General features: G+C 41.3%; 1 protein-coding gene and 1 long non-coding RNA gene across 4 annotated transcripts in view; one reads left to right on the top strand and one right to left on the bottom strand.

The window, feature by feature from the left end:
* PLCB1 (phospholipase C beta 1) overlaps nucleotides 1-20500 on the top strand; it is a 389757-nt gene extending 369257 nt beyond the window's left edge. The window contains exon 32 of one of the 3 annotated variants that reach the window (XM_086743965.1): nucleotides 17155-20500. In XM_086743965.1, the coding sequence (XP_086600091.1) occupies nucleotides 17155-17385 (231 nt within the window). In that variant the 3' untranslated portion in view covers nucleotides 17386-20500. The remainder of the gene's footprint in view (nucleotides 1-17154) is intronic. The other 2 variants (XM_086743966.1, XM_086743967.1) reach the window with 2 other exon arrangements.
* LOC147601469 (uncharacterized) overlaps nucleotides 2582-20638 on the bottom strand; it is a 35064-nt gene continuing 17007 nt past the window's right edge. Inside the window, exons 2-3 of the long non-coding RNA XR_015258069.1 lie at nucleotides 6267-6453; nucleotides 2582-2726 (exon numbers count right to left, since the gene is read on the bottom strand). This is a non-coding gene — a long non-coding RNA (uncharacterized LOC147601469). The remainder of the gene's footprint in view (nucleotides 2727-6266; nucleotides 6454-20638) is intronic.

The raw sequence follows: 20638 nt of genomic DNA, 5'->3' as shown, positions 1-20638 counted from the left end.
ACTTTTTGTAAGTCTTTCAATAGTTTTTATACACAACCAGAATTCTGCGCAGTGCAATGTCAGCCTTCATGTTTCATTTCTGTGTGGCTGGGAGGAATGATATTGCATGTGGTGGCTCACATCCTGACAGCTTTATTTTCACAAAGTAAGTGTTAGTGCCTGAATAAAACATACGACGTGGAGCTCATAGGCCAAATTATTTCACAAACTGCTGATAGTGAAGGTTAGTATTTCTAGAAACTATTAGTATATAGAACAGCTGATCTGTGGTGTATTTATATTAGTTATTATTTATATTAGTGTATTTTAAAGTACCTGTTTGGATCAAAGTTATAGTCTGCAGGGTGTTACATAGGTCAGTGAGATCTCAGTGTAATATTTCTGCTCTTAAAATGCTCCTTTCTGCTGAAAATCCTGCAAGTTCAGTTTTGAAAGCAGAGATCAGGTTTCAGGAATCAGTATTCCTGACAGGACTGATAACCTTGGTGGCAATTAAATCCTTCCCTGTTCTTTTAGTAATACACCACATACCGCAAAGGTTGGATGCTGCTGAAGTGGAGGTGTGATGGACGTACGAGCCTGTAATGCTAAGTAGCATGGAAATTGTAGAAGCTCCGGGGAGCAGTAACTCACTGTCAGTCTTTTTCTCAGGGAATCATTGTAATTCTGAGCAGGGGCTCCCGCTCTCCAGGGCATAATGGAATAAATTCTGCAGGAACTTCTCCCCAGTTCCGTGTCAGTGTTAACGTCTCCTCTTGGCCTGGAGTACCCTTCATTCCCATTTGTATTCAGACAGACACTACTGCGGCTCACACTTGAAAATACTAATTGGTTGAAAATTAATTCAATTTTTTAAATTATTACTTGGCTTTTTTACTTTTTAAGTGATTTTTTTTTTTAAGACTGGGGTTAATTTCTTGTCATATCAGCTGCTCTTTAGTGGTTGCAGCTCCCTCAGAAGCAGGTTTAGTTCAGTGATATAAACCATGTTGGAGGGTTTTACGTAGGCCAAGATCCTCTCTATGAGCTGCTGCAGGAATGGGTACAGTGTGAAAAAGCAATAAGCCTGCTGACAGATCCAGATATTTTCTGTGAAATAGGTGTCTGTTTTCCCATCCAATCACCAGTAAAGTAGACAGTACATCCTGTAAATCTGAATATTGCCTGCTGAGAAGTAAAAATGTTCTGTTTCCCCCTCTAGTTGAAAAGTTTTTGGGCAAGTAAGTAAGCTTTGCCACCCAGTCTTCCTAATCTGATCGTCTGTTATGGGTGCCCACCACAACAGTGTCCACTTTCATGTCCAATTCTGTCATTACCCAGAAACTTTCAGCAGGTTCCTCCCTTACAATATGCTGGAGATCAGAAAAAAAAAAAAGATATTTGATAAATATGTCACCAAAGATCCTTTTTGTACCTGTCCTCCCCCAAAAAACTGCCTCTTTTGTATGAATATTTAATTAACACAATTTTTTCTACAGTCTGTGTTTATGCCAGTTAAGTCATTATTTAGATTTACTTAAAAATAATCAGATGCCTTCCTTTTTTCCCCTATTTTGAGTATCTGCATCCACAAGCACACAGACATGTTATAAGAGGATTGACTCAGTATTAACCCTCGTTTCCCTGCTGTAACATTTATTAATATCAGTAGGAGCACTTTTTTAATAAGCATGCATATAATAGAGAACATTTTTTAGTGTCTTTTATCAGAGTCACATTCTGAGCGCAGGATACTGACACTGGGAAGTCTCACGGTGCCTAGGCTGAATGTTAAAGGGGATATCTCTTTTCTGTGTGAATCGCTATTGTCAGAGGATAAAAAGAGCTGTATTGCACACAGAAAGCTGACTGCACAGCGTTCTGCCTTGTCTTATTTAAAAGTCCGGTTAAGCGTAGGATACAGGAGAGAGTAAGGCAGAACAGCTCTGTAACTGCTGGTGTAGCATGCGGAGAAGACTGACAGACAGGGAGCTGCTGCAGAAGCATCCCTCTCAGGTATGATCACCTCCGTCAGGCGTGCTTTTCAACACAGAATATTTCAGCTGCTTATTTTCTAATTTCTATGGCAGGAAGACACCATTCCCAAGATCTGCTTGAATCCACGTAATGTTATCTTTGATTCCTCATTCGTGCTGCACGCATAGAGGATTTGACAAAAACCACCTACCAGTTTAATGGCTGCACTTTTAAAAATAATCCCGCTTCCATCCCAGGTGCCGCTGAGGACAGCAGCTGTGACTGAGGTGACAGCCCATGCTGTGTGCCTCTGACAGATGCCAGCATGAACCAGCGATAATGGTACAAACACCAAATGGTCATTTCAGTGTACCAGTGAAGCAGAATATGACCAGACAAGAGAAATTCAGTTGTCTTAAGATCTGTTCTGCAAAGACAGCCAGACTTAAAAGAGTGAGTCGAAGCCTTCTTTGGGAGCCTAGAGCCATAACAGCAGGAGAGAGAGAAACTAAAAATGTTGTCTTCTCCTGATCTATAGACCACATGTTCCTCTGCAACCAGCCTCCCTCTAACTTCTAAAAGAGTAACTAAACCATTTAAATTTCCCATCCACATTTACCTTGCCTTTGTAAATGATCCTGTTGCAGAATCTTCTCAATCAGCTGTCCTTCAGGTTATATATGCTGCTGGCCTTCCTTTGCATTAATCACTGGAATTCTTTTCTTTTTTGTCTGGAAACAGTCATGCCGTACGATCGGAAAATGAAGGCACTGAAAATGCAACGCTGCAAATTAAACACGTGGGTAACGGCTTGTGGCTTCGGCAGTCTGTGTTAACATGTGACAAGAGGGAACAGTAAACTGAGAAAAAGTTCTCCTGTGAATTCAGTGCCCCCATTATCTCTCCTTCTTTATCCGAAGGGCTGAGGAAACCTTTTTTGTTAGCCAAGACAGCTTGGTGCTTCGGCTTAATTTTCATTGCCTAATTTTAAATACAGATCGTGTCTACAGCGCTGCAATTAATGGATCGCCTAAAGACTTATTATTTCAAACTAATTGATATGTAAGAAAGTTTAAATAACATGCGATAAGAAATTTTTAGGAATAACTTCTGTAACTAACTCAGAATAATCTTTTTACTGTTTTATAGAGTGGCAGATGACTTAATTATTGACTCACCATCACTACGTCTAATGCTTGTCTGTATTTCTGTAGTTCTGAATACATTTACATGAGATGGGGAGAAGGTGATATTTTATAGTCCTTCTTCTAACAGGTTTTTTGGCAAGTTAATAATCTCATTCATTTTTGATACTTGCCTACCATCATTTTGAATACTCCCAAAACTGAAGATAAATTTCTGTATCCTCAACAAAAATGCGCACTCTACACATATTTTAAATAGAGCTTCAAACCAAGCAACCGATGTTTTAAAAGTATTCTTTTGCTCCCTCATATAACTTGATCACTTCTGAGAGGCGTTTATTTTTCTAGTGTTCATTAAACTTATCTCCAGCTAGATTGTGATCAAAATTGGCATCACAAAATACACTGTAAAGTTGTAAGACCTCTCAAGAACTTTTTAATGCTATTGGAAGATGTCAAGTACCGAAGTAATAATAAAACACTGATAGAGCATTTAAAAGATAAGTTCTTATAATGGAAAGAGGTTTTGTTCTACTGCCATTTTTTTTTTTTATTAAATAAGGTTTTGCACGGTACAAAACTTTTCCAGGATAGAAATTACCGATAGTGATACACATAAATGAAATCAGATTAAAAAGAAATCAGAGCTCTAAGGAGATCGTGTAATACATTTTGATGGCATGCCTCTCAGTGGAAAAAAAAGCATAGGACTTAGTGAAGTTCCATGAGATTCATCTCAGTTCAAGCTTGACCCTCTGGTGAACTAAACTTGGATGTACTGTATTAACTTAAGAAGGGGAGAAGGCAGGGACCAAGTGCAGCACATGTTGATGTCACTAGAAAAGCTCACTCTGCCTGCAGTAGGCTTGAGATCTGGATGAGGCCCCAGTGTGCCCTCCGCGTGCTGTGGCCCGCTGAGATCAGTGGAGAAGGGAGGTACCAAAGGAACTGAAGTGGTTATAAGTTGTATCCTTTATTTCCCTGTCTCTACTGGCTTCTAGGGAATTTGTATATCACTTTTCCTAGCAACAGGAAGGTCTGACCACAAAACCCAACTGTGTTGTTGGCAATATCATTAAGAGAGCTGTTCAAGAGGACTTTAGGATGCCCGACTCCACAGCAAGATGAAAAGCATACCATAGTGCGGCCTTAAACACACAAGCACTATGACACGCGCATTTTTGTCACCATAGTTCACTGAACATATTCCACCACACTTGAGAAGAGCTGACTGCGGGATCTGTGCGGGCTGGTTGGGTTGCAGCATGCTCAGGGTGGTAGTCCTTCAGCCATACTAAGCAATAAGAGAGCAAAACATCTTCAAAGGTTTCCCTTTTTCATGGAGCTCAACAGAAACCCACATGAGGTTGTACGCAAAGAGAGAGAAAGGTGGGCAGGTCTGGACGCGAGAATGGCATCTGACCTTCTCTGTGGGAGTTTGTTATCTCTGCCTGGCTGTTCAAGCAGGTTTGGATTTTAAGCAGCAACCTGCTCCTGTTTTCTGGACTCTTTCATGCTTTGCAGTTTCCTTCAGTTGCTAAGACAAGACAGTTGAAAATCATGAACCTCTGAAACACGGCTTTTGCACTTATCTTTGTGAGTCAGGTTACCTACTGCTGTTTGGAAAGGAGTATTGCACTTCGTGCCATTTTGTGCCAGTGGTTCCTTCATTTGACCGGGTTAGTTTGTGTCTGTGCTTAGATGGTTGTCAGTACTGGAGATCCGAGACCCATCAAAGCCAAGCGCTGTCTTCTTGTAGACTTAAGTAAACTTCGGGTATGCCTTGTGACAGGCATGACTTCAAGCTACTCTGTGCAGCAGTGGGACAGGCTTTGTCTTGTTTATGCAGCATTATGAAGTTACCTTATATGTCAATTTTGCATTGTGGGATGCTTGCTGAACATCATTGAAATAAAGTTTTCTGCATGGTTCAGTTAAGCTTGATGGGTAATTAGAGTTATCCAAGTTTGCAATAGTCAGCGTTAATATGACCTTTGAAAAAAAATGTTTAAATAAAAAACAACTGAACTGAAATATTAATCTCTTGAACTTAATCATGAGGATAGCACCGTTAACCTCCCGTTGCATAGTAGTGCTTAGTCCAGTAATAGCAGTACAGACGAGAAGAGGAGTTTTTTTTCCTTTTAAGTTCATTGTGATACTGGGAAGTGAAAACCTTCAGGCTATTTTTAATTAGGTTGAACCTCTGGGCAGTGCTGCTCTTACATTAAGCTATAAAGTTTTTAAGAGTTGCAGTTAAAATTCCACACTAATTCTGTTCCTCAAGTCAAAAAAACCAATCTGTATTGTGTAATAGGGCACGAAGCAATGAGAAGTGGTGGGTATGTGGATGAAATAGTGGTGGAAGTGGACAGACAGGAAGATAACAGTAATATATAAACAGAGCAGGCATAAACATCAGACTCTGTGTCCTTAGTAGCAATGACACCTCTCCATCTGATGTTCATTATATAATAATGAACGTATACATCAATATGGAAATTTGAATCGAGTCCCAACTTTTTGTCGTCGTTAAACTCAGCCTCAAAACTTTCCTGGAAGTACAAAGGGCAAAATATCATAATTTCTGGAAGATGTAAAATGAGGGACAGTGGCTCTGTCTCCAGTGTTAAACTTCTGCCAGGTTCTAAGTAGATTTTTTTTCGTTAGCTTGTTATGTTGGAAAATAATGGGTCAGTCATTAAATTGGCTCATCATCTGGGGATGATGCACATCTCTGCTACCAGTAAAGAGGAAGCCAGATTCATGTTGTTAATGAGTGAGGAAACATGTTGGAGTAGCCTTCGTTGTTACAAGGGATTACAGAACTGCAACTACTTGAAAAGATTTTTCAAAGAATCTTCTAAAGCTTTGATCTTTATTCAGAGAGTGCTTGCTTTCTAGTCTAAAAACGTTCATTTTTAACAGGATATTAACAGAAGGACTGACTCCTAAGTAATTTTCCAAGCAGACTTTTCAATGAGACTCCATCCTGCAGAGGTTTTCTGATGTGAAGAGGTATAGGCAGTGCAAGGTAAACTTCAAAGTGCACCACGAGGCTTTATCAGAGTGATTATTTTTTGAGCTGGTGATGCCTTACTTCTAAACCTCCATGCAGTTCCCTGACAATTATCAATGACATGGAAATTGTAGTGAGGCACGTACCTTGAGAAACATGCCTCCTCAAGATACACAGAGCTCGGTGTATGTTAGGAGCTCTCATTACTCTAAACAGGCTTGAGAGCCGGAGGTGAGCAGGAAGGGCAGAGCAGGGTACCGCAGTGAAAGGAGGCGCCAGACTGAATCATAGGATGACTCTGTTCCTTTTCCATTGAGTAGCACGGTGATGCCGCTAGAGAGAGACAGAGAAATACATTATTTATTTCCTTTTCATAGCTGTATTTGAGAAGAAACCTCTGTGCTTGGAGGGAATTTTCTGCAATGCTGGTGGGACCTGTTAAGAGATGTCCTGCCAAGAGTCAGACACACAGGCGACACTATAATTATCTATTAGCAAGGTGGATGGCAGAGACTGAAAAACACTTTGTTAAACTGTATTCAGAGTTCAGTTTAGGCAAGGATCCAAAAGCTATGGTGTGAGTTTCACCACATTTTTTTCAGATCTGTACTTCATCAGCTCCTGAGCCCTCACACAGGAGGCCTTAAGCACCTGAAACTTTCTTTTCTTGTCTCTCTCCTCTTTCAAAAATACCCAGAATCTCTCGCTCTGTGGGACAGCACCACTTTTAGGCAAAACACGTTACACATAAATTGGCCCCATGGATTCCAGGGCCCCCTGGAGACATCCTGATCGGCTGCCGTGGTGCTGTGCAGCTCTGAGAGTCTCGCGTTCTCCGGTCCACCCGGGATTTGAAATATTTCTGGAATATATTGTTGCTGTTATAACCTCAAGATGTCATTTAAAATGAGTTTCCAAGGGACTGTTATGACCTCTTGAGCTGAAGTTACAATACTGCTAGTCTTCTGTGTTGTTGGACAGTCAGCTGCCTGTTTCCAGGGTGCCCTGGAGGCATTGTGGAAGTGGAAAAAAAATCACTCGTTAAGAAGGTAATGGATGCAGTGATTTTTTTTTCAGTTGTTTGTTTTGAAGACAGTATCCAAAATATGGACAGCACTTTATAAAAGTACCAATTAAGAAGCCCTATTTGGGCTCTGTCGCTAGCGTTATTTACCCTGGATCCACCCCAATGAACTAAGGGCAGTATCTGATGAAAGCTGAGACTTCAGTGGAGTTTCTCTGGATTTATTGCATTGAAACGCAGCATATTCTCTTTTGCTTACAGTGAAGCTAACTTATTCCAATGATAATTAAAAAGAGCAGAATCTAGCCTCAAAATGTTATAAATGCTCACAAGGAGGCAATTTTTTTGCCCCATTCATACCAGCTCAAATTATCTTTATTCATACGCATCATGAGATGCGTAGGTCACGTATTTAAAGAGTCAAAAAAACATCTGACAGCTTAAGGAATTTTGTCCACAAAAGGAAACAATTACACAAAATAGCCATCAGAAAGAAGAGTGATTCCAAGTATACAGCCTGCAAGACACAGAGCAGGGCTTTGCATGAGAATAAACTGCTGTACCCGTGAAGAAGGAGGAAACGAAGTTATTTTGAAGAAAATCCTCCCATAGAATTCAGTACAAGCTATCACGTTAAAATGCAAGAGAACTGAAATTACTAATAATAATACAGCTGCTGGTAGGAAAAGACCACCAGTTCCAGTTTAGGCTTTCACTGTAAGGAGCTTCCCTAACTCAAGAGTTTTCAGCAGAGGTACAGGACAGGCGTATGTATACGTAATACACGTAGAACCTGGGCAACACTGGTGGGCATCTCATCACTCAGACTTTTATTTTTTTACCTAGCTCTTGGAATAGATGTTGATTTACTATACGGAAAGAAGATACGAGTTTCTTTACGAGAGTGTTAAAATCTAGGAGCCCAGGTCCCAGGTTTCTTCCCGGTCCCATTGGTTTAATTGAGGTTGCAGTTAATAGAGGTGGAGACACGGATTGCTGAAGGCCCTAAGGTTACAGTCGAGTGCCTTGAGACAGCAGATATTAAAGGATTCCTTTGTACGGGGACTTCTTGTACATTAGGGAGGCATCACAAATGACCTTTGATTTAACAGGAAGAGACAAAAAGCTGAAACATGAAGTTGAGGGGGGAGTATATGAGTAAGGGAAGGTAACTCAGTATACAGTTTCTAGACTCTTTGGCTTGTGAGATGCTTCAGGTGTTACGGTGATTTTTCTCAGGCTTATCTATCTTGCGGCAGTTTCTGAAGGAGAGTATGTGGACTGTGCAACCTGTTGACGTGGGAAGGCAGGGGTGGCAGTAGTGGATCCGTCAAAAATACAGCAACTCCTCAGCTAGGCCAGCTTTGTCTGGGAAAAAAAGGATGTGGAGTGGGACTGGCAGAGCGAAAAGCATGGAGCTGGTGTGTCTCATGTCTGTCATGGTCTGAAAAGTAACCGTTATTTGAAAACACGGTGATGGGCATGCACCGAGATTGAGATGTCCTTGTCTGAGGACAGGAATCGTTAATGGGAGCTTTCCAGTCAGCGTGAAGACATTTCCCACACCGGCTGTCGCCTGCCTCCTGCAATGCTGTTCCCTGCGCTGTCTCTGCTACTGAGTGCCCTTAGGTTTTCTTTAATGATTCCACACTCCAGCATCTCATGAGACAAAACCTCAGCTGCCTGAACAGTTTCATTTCATGCTTAGCTACATTGTCTGTGCGTAGCTATGTTAAGCCCAAATGTTAACACGGTAGCATGTTCCTTTTTGCACTTGCTTGCAGTCGCTGGGAGAAAAAGAAAGAGAGAGCACTGAGGTGCTCTCTGCACATGTAGAGATGTTAACTCCTTTCCCAGGCCTGCATAAACTGCTTGCCAAGAAACTGCATTTCCCAGCTGCTTTCTTTGGCCCGTTCTTCCACACGGCAGAGGTGGGTATGTCGCTTTTGGAGAGGTCCTGCAGAGGAGCCCTGGGTTCTCCTCAAACCCATAATCCTCACCTCAAGTCACCCCCCGCCGTGGCACGCTGCGTGCTGCAGAGGGGCTGCGGCCATGAGGACAGCTAAGCAGTGGTGACTCCTTTGCCTCCCCAGCAGAAATGTGCTTAGTGGAGGGAATAACACGGTCCTTAATAAGAAACTCCTTCTGTTTCCAATTAAACAAAAATTGCTGCCTATAAATCACTTGATCCCTGAGCTCTGCTCCTCAGTTTCACTCTCCCTGTTATTGAGTCTCCATCTGCTTTTAACAATTCTTGCTACTCATATGTCTTTTAATGCTGTATCCCTCCAGAATGGCTTTCTAATTAAGTAAGCTCTGCAAATGAAAAGCAGCAGAACAGCAGCTCACTTGCTCTCGGTCCCCTTAATCTGGGAGTCCTGTATGTGCTATTTTGGAAGCTAAATTGAGGTCGCTGACATTATGCATATTTGTTGTCTGATGCAGTCATAACAGCCCCAAATGCTGTATTCAAAATAATCTTTAGGCACATGGGTCAAACATTTGCAGGAAGAAAAATAAGTATTTGGAGCTTTAGCAGATTTAGAGAAACAGGGGAGGAGCGAGAAAGGGGCCACAATCTCAGACCGGTATTTCTGTCGCAATGTGCTTTCGCTCACCAGTGCAAAAGATCAGTGTCGCTGGTGTTCACAAAATAAACATTCCCAGTGACGTGCGAAAAGGAAGATGGGAACTTTGCTGAACAGAAGTGTCCTGCAGAGGTTGCAGTCCCCCTTTTGTTACGAATCTTGTAGTGACCAGTTATTGCCTCTTGTCAAAATATATTCTGTGAAATTGCTCAGAAGAAATGAACACAGCTGAGTTTCTCATCAGTAAAACAAAAAGAACAGGTACTGCTTCTGTGGAATTAAATACTCTACTGCATACGGGTAGTGCCACGGTAATTATGTATTACCAACTAGTATCACACTTCAACCGGTGAATAAATACAATAACCAAATATATATATATATATATAAAGTCATTATTTTGATATTTTGCTGCCCTCTGCCTCAAGGGGAAACAATGCAACTTAAAAAATGTTCACATTTGGATTCAGAACTCTGAACTTGTTAAAATCTTTTTACAACCTTGAGAATAAAGAATTTGCTGTTGGAAACGTCAGACGTTGTTGGAGAAGCCAAACTGTTTAGTCCTCAGAGTGCATTTTTACCTGGGTTGTTGGGCCAGGATATTTTGAGTGTTTTTCATTCTTAATTCACTGTATTGTTCCGAGCAAAAATGAATGTGATCAGGAAAACAAACTATTTATGAATAATACAAAGTAAGATAGATTTAAAAGGAGAGATAAAAGAAACACAAAAGTAGAAAAACTGGCCTTATGGAAAAATTGTAAGTGCAATGGGAAATCTGAGACTTCAAAAAGTTATAGCAATTGAGTCATATCAATTTTTTGCAGTGGAAGAACTTAATCAAAACAAATATGGCTGTAACAAATGTTTTTCATTCAGTTAAATTGCATTTTAGTGGATGTATTTTTCACCAAAATGTGTAACCGGTTGTATTGCATACATAACTTTATCAAAACAGTTTTGTGTGAAGATTAGTTCTTTAGATGCTTTCTAAGTGGTCACCCTTCCATTATTTTTGAGTTGAAAATGTATTTTTAAAAAAAACATGTGAGCTGGAATGAATCCCAGTCCCTGTGGAAGTGGGTTGGTTTTGCATCAGATAACTAACTGCCTCTGGCATGGGATCTTACATCAGGAGAACGACGCTACGAGGTCACACCGCCGTGCGGACCAAGCGTGCGGTGTCTTAAGTTTTACGGGGAAGGAAGAGAGGGGAAAATTGTTTGGAAAACCCTTTCATTACTGACTTCTGGAACGCCACTTTTAAGATACAACAGGAAGGAGCAGTAGTGTTCGCATTAACAGCTTCAAAGGTGTTGCTGTGGCAGGAAGGGAGATGGGTTGGACTGGTTTCCCCCACAATTTCCCTTTCCCTTGGGCTGCCAAAGTGAGGAGGAGGAGGTCAGATGGAAGCGTGCTGCGTATCGGCCAGCTGCATATCTGCCTCTCATCTTCAAGCCATGGAGGCTGGCTGAGGGTGGATGCAGTAGACTTTCACAAGACACTGGCAACACCACCAGCCCACAGAGGCATTCCCAAATTTCCTATGTGTGTAATAGGGTCACCTTTTAGTCTGCTGGTTGTTTTTAATGCACATGGTAAGGTCTTCGCTCCTGATACCTCAGGTCCTAGATCCAAATGCCATTTTTGTTTGTGCGGGTACCTACTTCCCGTGCCTTGACGTACTGCAAAACTTTTCTTAACTTTACTCTACATCTGAAACTTCTGGTAGCTCATTATTAGATTCTTAAACCTCATTAACCCAGCTTGTTTGCTTTTCCACATTTAAAAAAAAAAAAAAAGATTGTGCAGCAGGAAAGAGGGATGAGGTGTATTTCAGGTACTGAGGAGGGGGAGTTCAGTATTCAAAGTCTAAACTCAGGGACAAGATAATATGAAACATCATAAATGTGGAATAATTAAGGATTAAGGGGTTTAACACATTTCTTTTATTTTTTAATTTTCTAATTTTTTTTAACCTAACCACTCTGTGAACTCCAGCCCTCCTGGTAACTTGTGTTGGCAGCACGTTGCGTTTTTCATGTGATCGTTTTATTTTTGTTCTTGGTAGAAACAGAAGTTCATTAGATCACATTGCAAGTATGCATAGCTCTACAGGGGCTTGATCGGAGTAGTCTGAAACGACATTTCTACTTTTGTAATTCTTTATTGATCAGAGTTACTATTTTTAATGTTATGGTCACTATTTTAACACTATGTTATGCTATGTTATTTTGGTAGGTTTAATAACAGCTAGGTATAAATGGTATAAATAGTTTTAATAATACCATCCGTTTCCTTTCCTGAGTGTATTTTCCTTGGTTTTAGCTGAATGACCATATTCATTTTCACCTCCCGCATTCCAAGGAAGGGTTGCTGAGGCCTTTCCCTGAACGATGACCCTTTTTGGAAAGCGGTTGTAGCCAAGGATGCTGAAGAGCCCTTTGAATTGAGAGGGAATGTGAGCTGATCAGCTGGGCAGCTGGCTGGCTCTGCTCCCTAAGGCACTGGCTTGGTCGTGTAAAGCCCTGCTCGTTTTCCATCACTAAGGCTGGAGGCTGTGTTGGTTCTACTCAAGGTTCAAAGGATACAGTGCCGTTCATCCAGGGCACGAGGGCGTGTGAGCCCAAGCCCCTAGGTCAGCAACACTGCCTAGCAGCGGGCTGAAGTCAAGCAGGACCCTCAGGCACGGCTTCCCTGTGGAATCCATTGTTCCTAACCAGAGGCTGGACAGTTGCAATCAAAGCCTCAACGTACCTCATTGTTCCTTTGAGCAGGACAACTCAGTGGCCCAGCGGTCCACAGCCTGTTCCAAGCCTCTGCTGGGGTATGTCTACTTTGATAAGCGGTCATATAAATGGAGTGGAGGAGAGCCCTTTCAAACCAGTGGCAGCTGGGGATGGCACCTCCTGAGCTTTGATCTCTACCTCAGCTTAATTTCTCTCCTTCCCTGTGTAATTTGGGGATAATAATACTGATAGTTACCTGTTTTGTAAAGCTGATGTGAGTATCAGCTGATGCTTTTTAACTAGCACTGTTAGGAAAAAAGTAAAGGGTAGCTAGATAGAAACATACATTCTCTTAGGACAAGAGGAATGGCCTCAAGTTGCAGCAGGGGAGGTTTAGGTTGGATATTAGGAAACACTTCTTCACGGAAAGAGTGGTCAGGCACTGGAACAGGCTGCACAAGGAAATGGTGGAGTCACCATCCCTGGAGGTGTTCAAAGAACCTGTAGATGTGGCACTCCAGGACATGGTTTAGTATGTGTCGTGGTGTTAGGTCGACGGTTGGACTTGATGCTCTTGGAGGTCTCTTCCAACCTTAAGATTCTACAATTCTATGATTCAAGAGCCAGAGCTTCTGGACGCAGCCATCAAGAGTGACTAACACATTAATCTCATGTCCCCAAGGATCCCACTGCAAACACATAATGATGGCACCAAATTTTAAAGTATTAACTCATTGCCTGTAAGTAAAGTGCAGGGGAGTGTGATTTACCTGAACAAGAAATAATGTTTCCAACCCCTTGTGGGATAGTAAAGCTGCATGGAGGTGACATTAATAAGTGGAGTTTTTTGGGGATTAAAGAGAGGACAGAGGATCGGTACAAGGGCAGACAGTGAGATAACAGAAGGAAGAAGGCTGTTCTGTGTTAATGGGAACAGCAGTCCAGATAATGATCTACCCATCGTCTAATCATCAGTCTCATTTTATCCTCCTTGTCTGGCTCCAAAATCCTAAAAGCAAGTATAGGTCACCTTGTTTAGTAGCTAGAGAGCAGAGAAAGCTGGTTAGATGGACTTGTGATGGGAAGCAACCCAAGGGAGCAGGAAACTGAAGAGTAAGGCCACACTGGGCTGGAGTGTGGTGGGACACTGGCTGTGCAGAGAGGTTTTTACTCACGCACACTGACGCAGAACTTTGTCGTGCCATCAGCAAGCCAAATAAAAGGTATGCATGGCTACTGCCTACTAATGGGAGGGCAGCTTTCATTAGGGAATGAACCATAATGTCCCTGTAAACCCACAGAATATGGTTATCGTTGTCGTGGGTTTGCAAGGCCCAGGCTTGCTGAGGAAGACTTTGGTAAGGGTTCAGGTCCGGTAGCGGGATGGCTGTGTTGCACCCAGGCTCACCCGTCGTGCTCTTCATTGCAGCCGGGGTCTTGTGTGATAGCTTGGGGGTCAGGGAATGGGCTCCAAGGTGCTCGTTTGAAGCTCTGCGGGGGGAAGGACTGACAGTGCCTTTGAAATCAAAAAGAAAACTAATTTTTACACGCTGTTGCAGTTTTAATCAACTCTCCTTGTCTACTGTCTGCTCCTTCTCAACTAACTTCAGCCTTCTCATGATTAGATATCTATATAGACCGCCTCTGGAGATACTGAAGAGAGAGAAGTAGCTCCAGATTCATGTCATTTCTATTAAACGCTTGACTTAGGGGGAATTACCCACTGGAGGCGCTTTAGGAGGTGAATATTGGACACAATTGCTATCTAACAACATGCTTATGGTTGCAGTGGGTTCAGATAACATTCAGTTTCTGAGGGATTTCAAATATTTCTATTGCTCTTAAACCTAATTAAGCAAATCAAGGTTCTGAAGGAAGTTGAGAGCCAGGAGACTTTCTCTGGCTTTTGATTTTACATACCTCTTTCTATACCTGGGGTGTCCAAAATTTACAAATTCAGTAATTCCAGGTACAAAAATGAGGCGGGGAAATGCAGTAGCCCATCTCTGGCTCAGACACTCCTATGTAAAGAAATTCATGCCCTTGTATAGAGCTTTTGTCTTCCAGTGCACTAGAACCTTTTGCACAATTCCTAGATTTATAAAAATATTGTATGCCAAGCTGCCTGTCCCTACAAGAACTTTGTGTGGTGCTCGGGCACTGCTGCAGATCTGCACTGGCAGCCCAGAGCCTGGCTACGAGCGCTCCTGAGCTCGGCAACGGCACTTTGCGTGCACGGTGCACAGCGTGCTTGGAGCCTGCTGGCGTGCCCTGCCTCTGCCCTGGCTGCTGTTTCAGATTAACCCAAGGAATGTTTTGTCCCACATTTGGCGTAAATCTCCCTCTAACTGTGACAGCATCTTTGGGTAATTGTCATAAATAAACAGAAAGACTCATCTTCCCCTCCCTCCCATTTTTTTTTAAGCCAGGCAGGTATTTAGTAGTGAACTTTAACCAAAAGCATGATTGCATCGTGATGGAAGACCTTTTGCCCAGAATGTAATCTTCGGGTTTGCAATATGACCTACGTGACTGCCATGCTGCTGTCACTCTGAAGTAAAGACCAGTGCAGGTGTAGCTTCTCAGTGGTTGAGAAGGTCACTGGGCAGCAGGCATGGAGTCCTGGGGCTGCAGGGTCCCGGTGGTGAGCTGGGCAGTGAGGGATGATCAGCATCGTTTGTGGGTTTTTCCTGCCAGCCACCCTATGGCACTGTTCCTCATGGAAGGTATACTCTTGGAAGTGTTATCAAAATGAAGACAAAAGGAGGATCCCTTCAAAAAATATTATCTAGACATAAAGCCAGAACACAAAGGAAGTTTTAAGATAGAAGGTGGTAGATTTAGACTAGATATAAGGAAGAAATTTTTTTACAATTAAGGTGGTAGAACTGCGGCACAGGTTGCCCAGAGAGGTGGTGGATGCCCCATCTCTGGAAACATTCAAGGCCAGGTTGGACGGGGCCCTGAGCAACCTGATCTGGTTGGAGATGTCCCTGCTCCTTGCAGGGGGGTTGGACTGGATGATCTTTAAAGGTCCCTTCCAATCCAAACCATCCTGTGATTTTACAATTCTAAGTTCAGGAAAAAAAATGAAGGATACTGCATGAAAGAAGGGTGTTATGGTAGTGATTGTCTAACAGTTGATACAAATATATATTTTAGAGGCAGAGTGTATTTAATGCAACCGCTTGTGCCTCAGACTTGGTTTTTGTCAGCACTGTGACACCGAGGTGGGAAACTGAGGCCAGAACAGCAGGAAAATTGCAGAAACAAGGCAGGAACGGAACTTCAGCAGGAGAACCAACAGGAAAAAGCCAGATCTTAGATCTTAAGGAAGAAAACTTGCAAAATTTGTCTAATTAAGGAATGTAGAACTAGACCGGGTGAGCTAAGGACGTTGCTTTGCACATCAGGAGAAAGGAGAAGAGGCCTCACAAAAATAAAATCGGAGATGCAGGATGAAAACCAGGACAGAAGCATGGGGAATGGGATTGGAAGGGCGCAGAGGGAGGGGTAGTGGTAAAGTCACATGCTGTGGACAGGCCAAGGATGGTAAGAGTAGTATAAGTCCTAATGTTCAGGTGAAAATTTGTATTGCCTGTTGCAACGAGGTGAAGGAGACTTGAAACTAGACAGGATAGACTCGAGCATAGAGCTGAAGGATCAGAATTGATAGCACATTTATACATCCTGGGAAAAAATATAGCTCAAAATACAGTTGCCTAAGAAACTATTGTGAAACTGCTGCAGCTACAGTTAGCAGAACCTGACTCCCTCTTTTTAAGAAGGTGAGTGGATGGATGGTCAGATGGATGGACGGATGGATGGAGCGGGTTTGGCTTTGGAACTCACCCCTTTGCTTCCTGCTGTGCTCATACTGGTCATGATGAAAAAATTGGCTTTGTCTTCAGTTGAAACCTTCATACACATTAATGTTTTTTAAATAATGGATTGCGCAGATCCTAATATGGGCATTAAAAACAAAGGCTATACAAATAAATACTGGGAAAGGGCCCACAGCTTCCTGAAGACTGATAGCCAGATTTCTTTCTGCATGCCTTTTGCATCCTGTTAATGATATGACACTTTTTCCCCAGTAATGTCCAAGACACATTAATCAGATAATGTAACTTTCCGTGATCTAGCCCTAAGAAATGTAATTTAATTTTTTTTTTTCCCTTCCCTCTTTGACTCCTTTTGACAACTGACTTTTTCCTAATGGTTTATCCAACCCAAGCCATCTGGCAAAAGTTACTGTATTGTTCAGAGCAATGTTTGTGGTGTGATTAATGTGTGATTAGCTACCTGAAGCTTAACTAAGGCCTTGCTCTTTCAAAGGCTTCTCTGTGATCCATACTGCACTTGAGTCAGGTCTTGTGAAAGCCAGTGGGAGTATGGACACCAATACAGTTAAATCCACATAGATTTTAAGGATTTGGGCACCCAGGGATGGTACCCAAAACCAGCCTTACGCACAAATGACTGCACGTTCCTTCAGCTTTGCAATGACTGCATGGAAGTCAATCGGCGTATTGGATGTGTGGCGCTAATATGAAAAAGAAAGGAACATATTCTTGAATCTTGCAAAAATGTGTTATTAATTTTCCCCCGTCTCATGTGATACATTCCCCATATTGTAGCACCGGTCTCATTAGATACACCTGAAGACAGCTTGTCTCTTTTGTTGTAGTTGCAGGTGGAACTTGATCAGGAATATCAAGACAAATTCAAAAGACTGCCTTTGGAAATTCTGGAGTTCGTACAGGAAGCCATGAAAGGGAAAATCAGCGAAGATGGAGACCACAGTTCTGCCCCCTCTTCCCTGGCATCTGACAGTGGAAAATCAAACCATAAACCTCTGCAAAGCGAAGAGGAATTGGAAGAAGATAATCCAGAAAAAGTATTTGATACTACTTTTTAACTGCCCAAGCAACAATCAGTGCGCCAGGGCGCACCGCTCCCCAGCTGCCCGTCTCCGCTCTCCCGACGTGAGCTGCCGCTGAAGCGCTTCGGGAGGCAGAAGGAACCTGCATTCGAGTGCACATTTCCCAAAAGGAACATTTTATAAAAAGTATTGTGCAAAGGTCTTCATTCTCATTCTTCATCTTATTATTATTATAAAGCTTAGTGCAGTTGTAATGGGAAAATTAATATGTTAAACATTCTCTCCTCTTTTTTTTTTTTTTTCTTTTCTTGGCCAATATACAATGGGTAATTTTCTGGCCATGTTCACTGTTAAGAATGTTTAATGAAGACCACTGTATTGTACAGAGACAAATGTGTGCAGATTTCCTTTTGAAGTGCCAGTGCAAAGTGCTCCAAACTAATGCAGATCCTAGAGAATATTATAACAGTACTTAATCATATTTGTTTCCTTCTTTCTAACTGCACCTTGACAGCCGTACCATCATTTTACATTTGCACTGAAACACTTAATCCTTTTTAGCTTTGCAAGCACAGGTGGCTTGCTGTCTTGATATTATGTTTATCACATGGAAAGAAATATATTTGCTGCTGAAAATTCTTGGAACTGTGGGGATGAGAGGAAAACAAAGAGAAGAACTCTGCCTGGAGATTGTCCGTGTCCGTCTGTGTTTGTTACACTGTGTGAGTGCATATATGTTTGTATATATATATATATATAGAGCTATATGTGCACACACATCCGTCTATATACACGCACAGCATGTTTCTGTTTGAAGTCGGCATGGTCTCTCGGACAAATGAAATGTTTCAGGGATACGTGAGTAGAAAGAATCTTTCTGGAAGCCAACATCTGGGTTCTACTGCTATAAAATAGTCATTGAATCATAAAGTTATTTCTGTGGTGTTAGTGCTGTAAATCAAAGTAGTTTTAGAATATAAATTTGATATATATTTTGCAGACTCAAAAGTATTGATTTTAAGTATCATATTTTAAGCTTATGGAATTTGATAGGATTATAAAATGTTTAGGACTACAGTATTTGAAATTTAACAGAATCTTCCATTATTTTTAAGACTGAGGTTCAGTTTTACTAAGGTCTGAAATTTAAACGCAAAATATAGAAACCTGATCACTGTTATTTAAAAATGTGTATTAATCCGTTTAACTGACTTCTTAAAATAAGAACAATCACGGTTGGTGTACTGTATGAGATGCATGAGAGAAATAACAGCACATTGTCAGAAATTTCTATCAGACGACAGAGAGACTTTGTGAAAGTCAGGATGTTTGAAAAGGTAAAGAAATGCTGTTCTCTGGATTCCTGTACTAACAGAAGTAGGAACTATGAAACATTACAGACCGATTCTTGTTTGTACCCAAGCCAATGCGTAACGCTAAAGGCCTTTCCCTCGGCCGCGTGGTGAAGAGGCGTCTGAGGGCAAAGGATAAACCAGCTCGAAAGACGTAGATTTGCGTCGAGAGGCTTGATCCTGCAAACTCACAGCAATGACTTTTCCCGCGCACCATGGGGCTCAGTGCAACTCTTCCGGGGAATAACGCTCACACACACGTTTGCAAGATCGGGGCCTTACTTTGTATAAAAAGCAATCGGAGAAAGCAGTCGATTACATAGGGAGGCATTTTAATACATCGTAACAGTTAAGTTACTTTACTTCCATTCCCTCAGGATTTTAGTACTTTAAAGTAACTTATTTTATTTAAATTTAAGCAATAAAATACAAATCAAGCTTAAGTTTTCAGTTAAATAATGGTGTGTATATATATAAGTTCAAATCTTGGAAAACAAACAGTATTTTGATGTTTCTTTTTTAAACTTAGAGCAGAAAGAAAGAAAAATTGCACATTGTTTGGAGATCATATTTTGGATTAAACTATTCTGGCTTATTATAATGAAATTAGTGAACATGAAATTCAAAAATCTGACTTTCATCTTAATGCTAGGAAAGATGAATCCTCTGTTAATCCTCGTTTTGCACTTTGAAATAAATCTTAATCACTCATTGAAAACGTAGAGAGTCAAGACGTAATGCTGCATTTTATAAAGTAAAAATGACATGTTGTCTAAATTATTAAAAGAATAAACTGATAGCAGTGTTCACAATAAAACTGAAGACTATTGCGTTGTAGAAACCGTTGTACAGTGTCGGCTGTTCGGTAGAATCTTAGCTCCTTTGAATTTCAGCGCTACGTTCTCGTGGACTTCAGCGGAGCCGAGACTTCACCGCAGTCTTCAAAGAAACTTGGGCAAATACCAATTAACCTTTTATTTATATTTAAAAATAAATAAATATACCAGTTGGATTAAATATACTATCAGCTGTAGTCATTTTACAGTATGTTTGTATCTGACCATTTCCTGTACTCACATTTTTTTATATCTGTACAGTGCCACTTTCTGCAGGTGTAAGGTAGCGTGTAATACTGTACATCTTGCATTGGTCAAACTATTTCAGTGAAACAGATATCATTTAATATCGGTATTACTTGAACTAGAGTAAGATAATGAAAAAAGGGTCTTTATGATGTGCAAGTCTTGTGCCTTTTATGTATTTGCCTTGTTCCGTGTTGAATGTGTGGAAATGCTGTATCGTGGACTTTCTGCTGTATAGAATAGAGCTGTCTATATTAAACTAGGTCGTGCACTTCAGATATCTTTACACTACTGAAAATAGCTTGGGTTTTGGCAGTATAAACAGAATTTTAAAAATTCTAACGAAGGCCAGACATTTTAGATTTAACATGTTCATAATTATGTTAATTAATGCTCATGTATTAGCTAAACATTCACTGAAAGATAACTAAAGGGACATCATTGCTTGCCTTTCTTTGAACTCAGTGTTGCTCTTGTACATTGTATTAATAGCGTCTGTGATTGATTAGTCCTTGATTATTTGCATTCAAAGTAGGATGAACTATTTCAGTTAACATGTACATATTTTTCGGTTCCTCAATCTATGATTGTTTCAGAGGCATAATTCACATTTTTGTAAAAATTCTATGCAATTTTGTGGCATGATGTTTCTTCCACTTGTAATTTTATGTGCTTACATTACAGATCCAAAGGACAAATAAAAATTTCTTAACACAAGAGAGTTGTTCTCTCTGTTCTTTGACGCATGAGACCTTACTGACCTCAAAGACCTCACCCTGACCCCTTTGCTCCCAGGAAGGGCAGTGCCACCAGGAGTCAGTGAAGTTTCCCTGAAGGCTCTTGTGTTCACAACAC

Source organism: Chlamydotis macqueenii, chromosome 3 (assembly GCF_036417535.1).
Source record: "Chlamydotis macqueenii isolate bChlMac1 chromosome 3, bChlMac1.mat, whole genome shotgun sequence".
Classification (NCBI taxonomy): Eukaryota; Metazoa; Chordata; class Aves; order Otidiformes; family Otididae; genus Chlamydotis; species Chlamydotis macqueenii.
Note: the sequence above shows the minus strand (reverse complement) of the source record. Positions and strands in the feature narration are given on the sequence as shown.